At 39.7% G+C, this 12,165-nt stretch overlaps 1 protein-coding gene across 4 annotated transcripts in view; it reads left to right on the forward strand.

Moving 5' to 3' along the window:
* Window positions 1-12,165, forward strand: part of Ranbp17 (RAN binding protein 17) — a 289,784-nt gene that overhangs the window by 216,282 nt on the left and 61,337 nt on the right. For all 4 annotated transcript variants that reach the window (XR_007834268.1, XM_051180973.1, XM_051180974.1 and 1 more), the window contains 2 exons: window positions 3,947-4,054; window positions 6,207-6,289. Coding sequence is in view for 3 of the 4 variants with exons in the window: in XM_051180973.1 (XP_051036930.1) it covers window positions 3,947-4,054; window positions 6,207-6,289 (191 nt within the window). In the remaining variant the exon portion in view is untranslated. The remainder of the gene's footprint in view (window positions 1-3,946; window positions 4,055-6,206; window positions 6,290-12,165) is intronic.

Below are 12,165 nucleotides of genomic sequence, written 5' to 3' on the forward strand. Positions count from 1 at the left end.
TTTGAGATTAAGATGCAAAAGGATTCCCTGTTGACCAACTAGTTCCACATGTGTTGTAGCAGAGACATGAACATTTGTGAAGAATTGACAAGTATTTTAGGCAAAATGGGAGAGGTTTCCCAGAAAACCAAAAGATGGGTTACCAGCCAGGAGAGAGGAAAGGTGTCACAAAGCACATATTCCCTCGTGGGCACAGCACAGATGTGTCACACAGCACATGTCTCCTCACAGACACTATAAAACGGACATTGGCATGTTCACAGAGCACCTTAAGATATCCTCTGAACTGCTGGGCTTTTTCCAGTCTAGACCCACAGCCTCAAACCCTGATTCCCTGACAGTTTTAATGGAAAAATTAAAGTTGTCTTATATATTATAATGCTTTCTCGTTTTTTCTTGTTATGTTCATTTTGTTTATTCTGTATGTGTGTGTGCTCATGCCGTAGCACACACGTAGAAGTTAGAGAACAGCCTATGGGAGTTAGTTCTTTCCTACACCACAAGTGTCCTGAGTATTGCGCTCAGGTCATCGGGTGCAGCAGAAGCACTTTTACCCAGTGAGTGATCACGCTGACCTTTTTTTCATTTCTTTCACACTTTTTAAAGTTACAGAACCACTTTTTCTACTATTAAATCTACAAAAGAAATAATTGTAGTTTTTCTTTTTTACTACTTTTTCTTGTTGTATAGCACCTGGAAACTACTAGTAATTACTAGATAGATTATTGGGAGGATACATGAATGGAAGCAAATCTGATGCTTGCCACTTTCTCGTATTTGGCCTCTTGTCTGCTAATGTCACAATCGATGCCTTTGATTTTTTTTTTTCATTTGTCTAATGTAGACCTTTGTTATTCATTAAGAAGATCTAGGTGAAAGAAATTAGATCCATGCCCCTTCTACCTAAAGGCTCTCTTTCTCTTCCTCCTGCCCACATATATGTAGTCCTCACAAGGCCACTGGAAAATTAAACTTGGGTTTTGATTCTCACTCTGTAATCTGAGCCTGGCACTCTCACTCTGAAGCCCTTTTAACCTCCCTGCTTAGTAGACCTCTGCTCTGCTTTCCAATAATCACTCATTTTCTCTGTGGCAGTCACCTCTGTCAGAAGCATATTAGAATTGTCACTGCTCTCATTCCACACAGAAAAGGGAGCATCTCCTCATATCCCCTGGTCTTCTCCCAGTGTGAATACAGCATGCTCTAAAAACCTGTGGTGCTCTGTCTTTAGAGTAGTTTGCAGATGGCCTGGGTAAGCCTCCAGTGCTCTTAGGTTTGGAGGTTTGTGTCTGTTTTCTGGTGATCCCAGACTTTGTGCTTAGGCTATCTCTTTCCTGAGCTGGGAAAGCATCCTTTACACACCTGTCACTCTGATGAAGTATGATAAAAACCATGTCTTCCTACTTCTAGATCCCTGGCCCTTAACACAGATCATAGTATGTAATAGCTTCTGTCTATTAAATAATAACAGTTTTCTAGTACTTAGAAACAGTAAACTGACAGTTCAAATCAAGTTTGCAGTCAAGTTAGGGTTTTATGTTTATGCGTGTGTGTGCGTGCATGCGTGTGTGTGTGTGTGTGTGTGTGTGTGTGTGTGTGTGTGTGTGTGTGTGTGTTACACCACAGTACATATATGGACATCAGAAGACAACTCACACTTTTCATCATGTAGGTTCTGAGGATCAAACACTAGTTTTATTTTTATCATTTTCATCCAACTGACTCTCCACCTAAACATACCCACTCGCTTCCTGTCTTCACTCCCTGTTCTTTTTGTTTGTGGTATTTTGTAGCATGTATTTGTTACTTCCTGATTACTAAGATATGATCCCATAAGGGAAGGCATTTTCCTGGTGTTTTTGTTCGCTGATATTTCTGAAGATTCTATAACAGTGCATTTGAGGAAGGCTTCAGCAAATCCTTGTTATAGAAATTGTTTGGGGGTATGCAGCCTCTTACAGGGGTCCAGACAGGGTTTCTCTGTGTAACAGCCCTAGCTGTCCTAGAACTAGATCTGTAGACTAGGATGGCATCCAAGTCACAGAAATCCACTTGCGTCTCTAGTGCTGGGATTAAAGGCATGTGCCACGACCGCCCAGCATGTGAAGTGATTTCTTAAAGCTCAGTATGAAGTACTGTTTAAGCAGTTAAGATACACTTTTATCCATGTAGGCTCTGTCTTGTAGGTTTACAACAGCAAGTACATTGCACTGAGTCTGTACATAGAAGACGATGCTGGTTTCTGCACTCACAGGGCTTAGGATAGAGAGAGAAATTCTGTGGTAGGGCCAGCACAGTCTTACATAGGCCTTCTCCCAACCCCTGGTGGACTATCAGGTAGAGTGATTCTGGAAAAGATTTTTAGGAATCATTGACAGCTGTTTTGGAATATGAGGGAGGAAATGGTAGTGAAGCATGGATCTTGGCTCTTTCAAAACCAATGGAACAGGTGGGTGGTGCAAACTGCCAGCTCTGCTTCTCAGAGAGATGGAGTCAGGAGTACTCATTGAGCATAGCTAGAGACAACAGAGAAGGCATCCCTGAATCATGGAACATGAAAGACAGGATGATGCAGAAGGAAGTAGCGTATAGGGCACAAGTATTGGAGTCCCATGATTTTCAGGGAGTTGGGAGGAGCCAAACTGTACATAGAGCAGAAATGGTGAGGTTGGAGGCAGAGTAGCCTTCATGTCTTGTTGAGGAACTTGATGTGTGTGGGTGTGTGGCAGGGTATGGTGCAGTGGAGGATGTTGTGTTGAGGTTTTTCACCATAGAGCTCTGTCCAAACCACACAGAAAAAACTAGTGAACCAATTCAGCACTTTCATCTAAAACAAAGACACAAGGGACTTGGAAAGAGACTTGGAACCTAGCAAAACAGAAAGAGTAGGCAGTGTCATCAAGTCTTCCTGCTGTGGTTTAAGGTTTTAATCCTACATTTATTGTCCATTTGCCAAGAAGGAGGCCAAGTGAAGCCAGCAGGGATGAGTTGGCTATTCATACTGTGTGTCCCTGACTAGGCTCATCAGAAGTAGGACCTGTCACATTAACAAGAATGCTTTGCAGGCCAGCCATGTTGGCACACATTTTTAATCCCTGCATTCAGGAAGCAGAGGCAGGTGGATCTCTGTTAGTTCAATATATATCAGAGGGAAAGGAGAGGGGAGGAGGGAGGAAGGGGGGATGGGAGGAGGAAGAGAGAGAGAGAGAGAATCCTATGGTTGTGTGCTAGCGTTAACAGTGGCATTGGGCAGATTAGAACTGCCGTCATCATACAGAGCTAATGAGCGATGTGGTACCCAGAAGATGGTACATTAATAGCAGGTTAGCAGGTCAGAGCTTTGATGCAGGGTGACCAACATCCCAGATGTTTCTTGGAACTCCACTGGTACCAAAGCAGAGAAATCAATGACTTAATGTAAATTTAAAAAAAAAAAAAAAAAAAAAAAGACAAATGTAGGTGATCTTGAAGCTGGCATAAATCTGTAATATTGTTACTGTTTTGTGTTTTTTTAACTTTCCACAATGTCTTTTTTCTCAGTATGACCCTCAGAAGTCCCAATAATAGTGACTCAATATATTTTTATTCCTCTTTAACTAAATTTGCTTCCATTCCTTATAACAGTAAGCATAATTCTTTAATCACAGTACTTACATGATATTTAAAAGTGTATCTTAACTTACATGTAATACCAGGAATAAAACAATTTAATTTATGGGGACAAAAAAGTTCAGACACTGTGCCATCGTCCATAAAACAAAAGAAATGTGGATTTCTGTTTGCTTGGTTATTTTTAAATGCCATTAATTTTCAGCAGTATGTTTTTTGTTTTGCTGTTTTGGGGGGAGATAGTATTCAGGACTTTGTGCATGTTAGTTTGGTTTTCTGCCATTAAACAGCATTTCAAGTTCTTAGCCCCTAAATTCTTTAACAGACTTTATATCAGGTACCCAGCATATCTCCCTGTTCTTCAGAGAGCTATTGAGCGATGGTATGGAGAACCAGCGTGTACCACTCCTATCTTAAAACTTTTGGCAGAACTGATGCAAAACAGGTAAGCCACTGCTGCCTGCTGGGCATTGCCACAGTTTAGCAAGAGTACAGGGCAGAAACCCCTGACAACAATAGATATGAGCTTCAAAAGGAAGAAAATTACAATTCACTCTGGGGGTGCAGGGCTGAGAAAGGCAAAGAATGAATAGTATACTTTATATACAAAAACTTTGGGAATTGGAAAAAAGTTGAAAGACTACAGCCACTGTTATTAAATACCCAGTCACAAAATAGAAACAAAAGAGCAGCTATTTTAACTATTACTCTGCTTAGCTACAATTCTGTAGAATTTTAAATAAGGAAATGTGATCTCTGAGTTGAGAGGTTATATACTGTATAGATAAGTAAACTAAGTCTCAGGGCAGTTCACTGGCAGGTGGTTGTTTGCCCAGGGGCTGTGAGGATGTCTCTGCCTAAACTGAGCATCCTTCTGTGTTGGATGCATATGTTTGCAGCCACAGCATTTCTCAGACCTTGTGATTGTGTGTAGCAGCAGGGATTCAGATGCTTTGCTTATAAATACAAAGATTTGGCAAAGGGGCTGGGGAAACTATAGCAATCTACTTATGTCTGCCTGTTTAAAATGTGTCATTATGGATGTGGCCTAGCACCATTTACCTGTCACTTAGCTATCCTGTTTCATCAGTGCCTCTCTACAAACAGCCAGACAGGGAAGGAACATGGGTTGCAGCTCAGCTTACTCTGTTGCTGAGTTGTTCGCAGTAATAAATCAGGTTTTTTTACTCTTAAATGAGAGGTGGAAAAAGATTTATAAAAGAAATTTTTTTTTTTTTTTTGGAAAGCTCTCAGGATTTTTTTAAGTTTTCTCAAGTATCTTAAATATTTGGAGAATGTGTGCCTTATATTTAATATTAGAAATATGGACTATTTATAAGTTAAATTGTTAATTAGACATATAGTATCAAAATAGCATTTATAGTAAAAATAATGTCTGTCACAAAGCATTTTGTGTCTGCCATAGTAGATAATTCAGCACAAATGACTCAACATAAAAATTTGTATTTCATGAAACACTATATGAATTTCTTCCCTATAATGCATATTTGTATTTTTTAAAATCAGAGTTATTATAGTATTTAATAGTAAACTAATTTTGAAAAGCAGCAATTTGTTTAGCAAACAAGACATTAGCTATGATTTAGGGACAGTTTTTGTTTTTTGTTTTTTTTTTTTTTTTTTTTTTGGTTGGTTGGTTGGACAATTAGTTGGTATTTTATTTGTTTCTTGCAACATTGTGGGTTTTGTTTTTCCTTTGTTTGTTTTGGGGGTTATTTGTTTGGTTTTTTTTTTTTTTTTTTTTTTGGTTGGTTGGTTGGTGGTTGGATTGGCTTTTTGGTTTTTTAGTTTTTCAAGGCAGGGTTTCTTTGTGTAGCCCTCGCTGTCCTGGAACTAACTCTATAGACCAGGTTGGCCTCAAACTCATAAAGATCCACCTGCAGGGTTTTAAGGCATGGGCCATCAGGACCAGGCACTCTTGCAACATTATTTAAAGACATTCCATTGTATCTTGAAAGCATAGCAGCATGGCATGTCAGAGCCAAATGAGGCCAGGGAAGGATCTAGAAAGCAGATATTACATCAGAAGGCTTGTCCCTTACTCTGTTCAAAGTGCTCTCCACCTGTGGGGAGCCAGGAAAACAAAGTTTTTCTCAGAACTTGCAGAATTTGTTCCTTATTAGCTCAGCTGGGTACAGTGGAAACTATGGTCTATAATTGTGTAGTGTGTTTGAAATGTGTTCTGTTTGTGAGATGACCCAGTTCACATTTGTGTATTACTAAAAGGCCCTGCATAGAATTTTTTTAAAAGATAAAACTCACACTGTGGGAGATACCAAATGTGTCACTTATTGTTTTTAAATAATTATTCATCAGCCACTTTGCATCAAAGGAGAAGAGGTAGATCTGCAACCTAAAACATTAGGATATTATTTTGATAAATAGAAGACGAACCCTTTGGATCAACAAATAGTGAAGAAGTTATTGTACATATTTTACCAGTAGCTGTTTGATTGGAGTAGTTTTTTTAAAGGGTAACTGGAACTAAACTGCTTCTTGGAAATGAAATTGCTAGACATGCCGATATTTAGTTTCTTTATCTGCAGGAATAGTCTGATTTTTGCTATATTTCTTAGGTCTCAGCGTTTGAATTTTGATGTATCCTCTCCTAATGGAATTCTTCTCTTCAGAGAAGCAAGCAAGATGATTTGTACTTACGGTAAATACCTTTCTCCATATTGGTCTCTCCAGTATAACTTAACATCGTTTCCTTCTTCTGAACCTCCGTATCTGTACGAATTTGTGAGGTGGCAACAGTACAGAAAGTAGGACCCTCACCTGAACAGAATCAGACAGGCGAGGTAATGACATCCTCACCAACTTGATACATTTCTCTGAGATAAAATTACCATGTCAGTAGTAAAAAATACAGTAGACTTCTTAAAGTTATAGTATAGCCAGAATTTCTCAAATGTGTATCAAAGAATTTGCTGTCTTGGGTCTATGAATTCTTAGACCACTTTGTCAGGAAATAACCTGGCAAATGGTAGTGTTTTATTATAATATTACAAGGAATATTTATATTTTTGGTTCTGTACTGCTAGAAGTAGGATTCCCAAGACAAGATTGTTCTAGTCGATCACATTAAAAGGTTTTTTTACAATTTATTTAGCAGTTTGAGCCTAAGAACTACCATTATCCCTAACACTTGCCAATTAAGACAACTTCGTTGATTTCCTTTCAAAACTTTTTTCTAAGTTATAACCGTTTGTTTCTTTTGCTATATAACGATTCCATACATGTATGTACTGTATTCTGGTCACTCTTTTCCAGACCCTTCTTATTCCCCTGATAGCTCCTTAATTTTAGTTCTTTTACCCATGTTTGTTGGTTTTTATTTTGTTTTGTGTCCTGTAGAGTAGTGTGACACTAGGTTCAGAACTAAGCTTCAGAGATTGTGAGCATTGTACCCACCAGTGTGTACAAATGGATGCTGCCCCATCCCCCAGAATCAGTTTCTAGTAGATGTGCAGTGGAGGCTCCCTCAGCCCCACCTCCATCTGACTTTTGTAGGCCCAACACCAGAACACACAGCTGTAATGAGTTCATGATTTTGCCATGGTCATGTCGTGCTACCAAGATGGCAATTTGAAGCCCTTCTCCCTACTTTTCAGTTCTTTGGTTCTTTCTGCATCCTCTTTACAGTGTACCCTGAGCCTTAAGGGAGTAGTGCAACTGTCTTTTTTAGGGTGGAGCCTTTGGCCACCCTTTATCTTCAGCATCTTTTGGAGCCAGGGATCTTTGCAGCCAACTCCATTCACTGTAGGGAGAGGACTCTCTAATGAGTAAGTGGCTTTTGTCTGTAGGCATAAATGTGGTGTCTGGAAGATGACTTGATGCTGTCAAAGCAGCAAAGCAGCAATACTAGGCTCTACCTTGGGGCCTGAGACCCTGTTCAGGCATGGATTTGGGGCTGAGTGGATTCCCTCCTATAGTAGACCACAAACCTTTTATTGTTTTTATTTTTTAAGTATTCAACAACGTTAGCCATGAGGGAAATACAGATAAAACTACTTTAAGATTCCATCTCAGTCCAATCAGAAGAGCCATCATCAGGGATCCAAATGACAATAAATTCTATATTAAGTCACTTATCATACATTCCTCAAGTCCTCGATATAATATTGCTGGTTCCCTGACTTTGGGTAAGTTAGAGGTGGTTATAAAGAATTGAGTCAGATACTGTCCTGAAAGGCCTTAGACCAGTTAGTCAGTATAATTACTGTGATGGTTTGAAGAGATAGGGTCCCCATAAACTCTGGCACTGTTAGGAGGTGTGGCCTTGTTGAAGGAAGTGTGTTATTGTAGGGGTGAGGTTTGAGTGAGATCTAACAGCCTCACACAATACCCAGTATGGCAGTCTTTCCTTGTGCTGTCAGCTCTCTCACCAGCACCATGTCTGCCTGCACCTTGTTTCCCACCATGACAATAATGAACTAAACCTCTGAAACTAAACCAGTCCCAATTAAATGTTTTTCTTTATAAGAGTTGCCATGGTCATGGTATCTCTTCACAGAAATAGAAACCCTAACTAAGACAATTACTATAACTACCATAACTAGCCACTGTAATTACTGTAACAAGAAACTGAAACTGAAGCTGTTGGCATTAAGACGCTCGCCAAATATTAAGTAGCTATTGATGGTCGGCTTGGAATTTCACCGGAAGTCAGTGTGACTATAGAGAGTAATTTTCCCATATCCCTTCCTGCTTCATGAGAAGATTTAGGAAGTTTAAGACCAGCACTATGTGATCTAGTAATTTTCATCCCAAAACTTGAGAGAAACCAAAGTTACACGTGGGAAAATATCCCCCAGTTGTGTTACCAGTTACTTTGACACATGCATTTCACGTAGAACAATATAAGACTGTCCTGTCCTCCTTGGAATCCCATGCTGGCTTCCAGCCTTCTGGGATCTGGAATATTTTTTTAGCATGCCTTTCCTTTGGAGAATCTAGCTTACTGGTGCTTGCCATCTAGGATCCTGGAAGATGAAAGGGTAACAGTGAGGCTGAGCAGAGTGAGAAATACTGACTTCTTTGGGTTATCCAAGGTGAACGACAGGGAAACTTAAGGACCCTACTGTCCCCACCTTCATTGAGCTTCCTCATAGCTCACCTCTCCTAGATAATGTTTGCATAGTTGGGGATGGGGTGGTACTAGAGAGCACTCACAGCTTAATGCACCTGATTTATTACATATTTTATGGACCATCTCTTCTTCACTGCTCTGTGAGACTGGCAGAAAAATAATACTTTTGATATGCTGTTTTATTTATCTACATTCTGTCATGATATACTTTGATGTAAGTTTTTAATTTTGCTTCAGCTCTCAGCTGCTCTTGCCGTTACAGCTCAGGGTCAGCACTGAGGTTAGCCACAGTAGCACAAAACAATTTCCTGTTTGTACAGCCCAGGTAACATTTGGATGAGGATTAAATTTTACCACATTTTCTACTAGCCCTAGCCTATTATTTCTAATGAGTTTTAAATTGCTTCAAGAACATGTATTTCAAAACTTAGTGCAATGATCCTTCAGCCTGAACAACTTAATAAAAGAAATTTCTTTCTCTAAATTTTTGGTTAAAATGTTGCATGCAGTGTAATAAATGTTATTACTCTGGAAACCTACTTCTCAGTTTTAAGAAGTGGATGTTTTTATGCTCAATTTCCATTTGTTTAATCTTTTCTTCCCATTGCCTCTGGGTACTGGGATCTTTAGTGACATCTGTTGGTTGAAGAGCGCACAGAGGGGAGAAATACTGTTCATTTTCATGAGCCTGGCCAACATGGAATTGCTTGTATTCCTTCCTTTGGTGGCAGATTTTAGGAAGCTTAGCTTGTAAAAGTTTAAACTTTAAAAATAGCTGGAACAAATTATGATTATTCTCTTTACTGAAAATTTATATCTTGAGCTGAGAGATGGCTCAGCAGAGGACCTGGGTTCGATTCCCAGCACCCACACGGCTGCTCTAAATTGTTTGTAACTCCAATCCCAGGTAACCTAATGCCCTCTTCTGTTCTCCATGGGCACCAGACACACAAGTGGTACATAAACACATGTGGGCAAAGCATCTGTACGGATGGATGGATGGATGGATGGATGGATGGATGGATGGCATCTCAAAAAGATGTTTAAAGAATTTTCATCTTGAAACAACATATGCTTCTTTAACACTCATAAATTGAGTTTGTGAAGTTTAATACAAACCATTGCTATTCTTTGTGACCAAGCTAACAAACCAGTGGATATACAGAGCCCTAGAAGTCTGTTAAATACCACATAAACTGTTCGGAAGAAAAAAAAAAAAAAAAAACAGCTACACAATTGCACAAACTAATTTATTTGTAAAGGATGTCTCCCATTAAAAAGATAATTCCTGGAATACAGCATTAAAAGTCACCATATATTTGCATTGGTCTTAAAATAGTTAGAGATTTTGTAAAATGGCAGCAGGAAATAACAGTTTTTGGAAACAGACTATCCAAGGTTATCGACAGTAGCCTTTTCTTTGTGTATACAATGCAGATAATAAAGCTTCCAAAAGTCTTTTGTAAGCAATAGGATGATTGTGCCTTGAGGACCCCAAAATCCTTCTCAGTTAACTTACAAGAAAAAGGAGGGGGAGACCTTAAAAATTATTCCATGGTGAGTTTAAGAAACTACGAGTGTTAGAATAAGCCTCCTTTGCACACAAGTAAAACAAAGTGCTAATGACTTCCTTCATCATGCAGCTAACATTTATTGAGCATGTGTTGTGTGGTACTGTAAGTTACAAAGGATGAGAAGATAAACGGGGTGGGGCACAGATTTTTCACTAAAAAAGCTTAAGTCTGTCAGGAGATTAATGAATTACAGTACACTGTGCTCTAATATGCTTAAAAGTATTCAGAGTGCTCTAGAAGACATTTTTCCTTCAAAGTCAAGGGTCAGAGAAGGCAGAATTTAAAAAATTTTTTATTTATTTATTTTCTTATTTTGCATATCAAACTCAGTTCCCTCTCCCTTCCTCCCATGCCCCCTACCACCACCCTTCCATCCCATTCCCCACCCACTCCACAGGGAGGGTGATCCCTTCCAGGAGGGATCAACAAAATCTGTCAAGTCATTTGGAGTAGGGACCAGGCCCTTCTCTCCCCTCCCCCCCCACCCCACCCCCCCACCCCCGTCTCTAGGTTAAGGGAGTATCCCTCCATGGGGAATGTGCTCCCAAAATCCTGTTGTGCACCAGGGATACATCCTGGTTCTACTGTCAGAGGTTCCTTAGACTGCCCAGGCCTTCTGAGACCCATGTTCAGGGGTCCAATGCTGGTTTCCCAGCTATCAGTCTGGGAACCCATTAGCTCCTCCTTGTTCAGGTCAGCTGTCTCTGTGGGTTTCTGTAGCCTGGCCTTGTCCTCCCTCTCTGTACCTGGATTCCAGTTCAGCTCAGTGTTTAGCTGTGGGTGTCTACCTCTGCCTCCTTCAGCCAGTAGATGAGGGCTCTATGATGGTGGATAAGTTAGTCATCAGTCTCATCAGGGAAGGGCATTTAAAGTAGTCTTTCCACTGTTGTTCAAATTGTTAGTTGGGGGTCAGTCTTGTAGGTCTCTAGACATTTCTATAGAGTCAGTTTTCTCTTCAAACCCATAATGGCAGTGAGTGGAAAGGGAGCTAGGAGAAAGAGAAGGGGAGGAGAGGAGAGCATGTGGGACTAGGAAGAGGAGTCAGGGGAGGAGGAGATGAAAGGAGAGAGAGAGAGAGACCATAAAAGAGGGAAGGCAGAATTTTGTGAAGAAATAAGAATAGAGCCCCATGGGACTAGAGAGATAGCTTAGTGGTTAAGATCACTTGCTGCTCTTCTACAAGACCAAACTAAAGTTCCCAGCACCCACATTGAGTAGTTCACAACTAACTACCTGTAACCCCTGTTGAGGGAATCTAACCCCCTTTTCCGGCCTCTGCAGGCACGGGGCACTAACATATAATATACCTACACAGACATACATACAATTTTTTTGTTCACAAATATGAGGGTAGCACAAATTGGACTTGATGAATGAAAATAAAATGACACAAAATTGGGTCTGGAAAGAGTCTAAAGAGGAGATGAATGTGATCAAAACACGTGTGAAATTCTCAAAAAACTAATGAAAATTATTTAAAGAAAAAAATTTTAATTAAAAAAAGAAAGAAATAGATATATAACATGAAAACTGGAGATTTTAAAATTGCTGGAATCCTAAGTGAAAGTGACTTATCTATTTCTATTATTTATGGATGTCCATGCACATATACTATCATGTCTGTCTGCCTGTGGAGGTCAAAGGACAACTTTCAAGAGTTGTTTCTCTTCCACCATGCAAGCTCCAGGGATTAAATTCAGGTCATTAGGCAGCAGACACCCCCTAAGTCATCTCACTGGCCCCAGCATTACCATTTTAAAATAAATTTGACTGGATATATTTAAGGAATATAACATAATGTTATGTAATGGATACAGATAATAGGGAAAGTTTCTATGTAGAAGGAGCAAATCAACCCTCTCATATTGT

The sequence above is a fragment of the Phodopus roborovskii genome, unplaced genomic scaffold (assembly GCF_943737965.1).
Source record: "Phodopus roborovskii unplaced genomic scaffold, PHOROB, whole genome shotgun sequence".
NCBI lineage: Eukaryota > Metazoa > Chordata > Mammalia > Rodentia > Cricetidae > Phodopus > Phodopus roborovskii.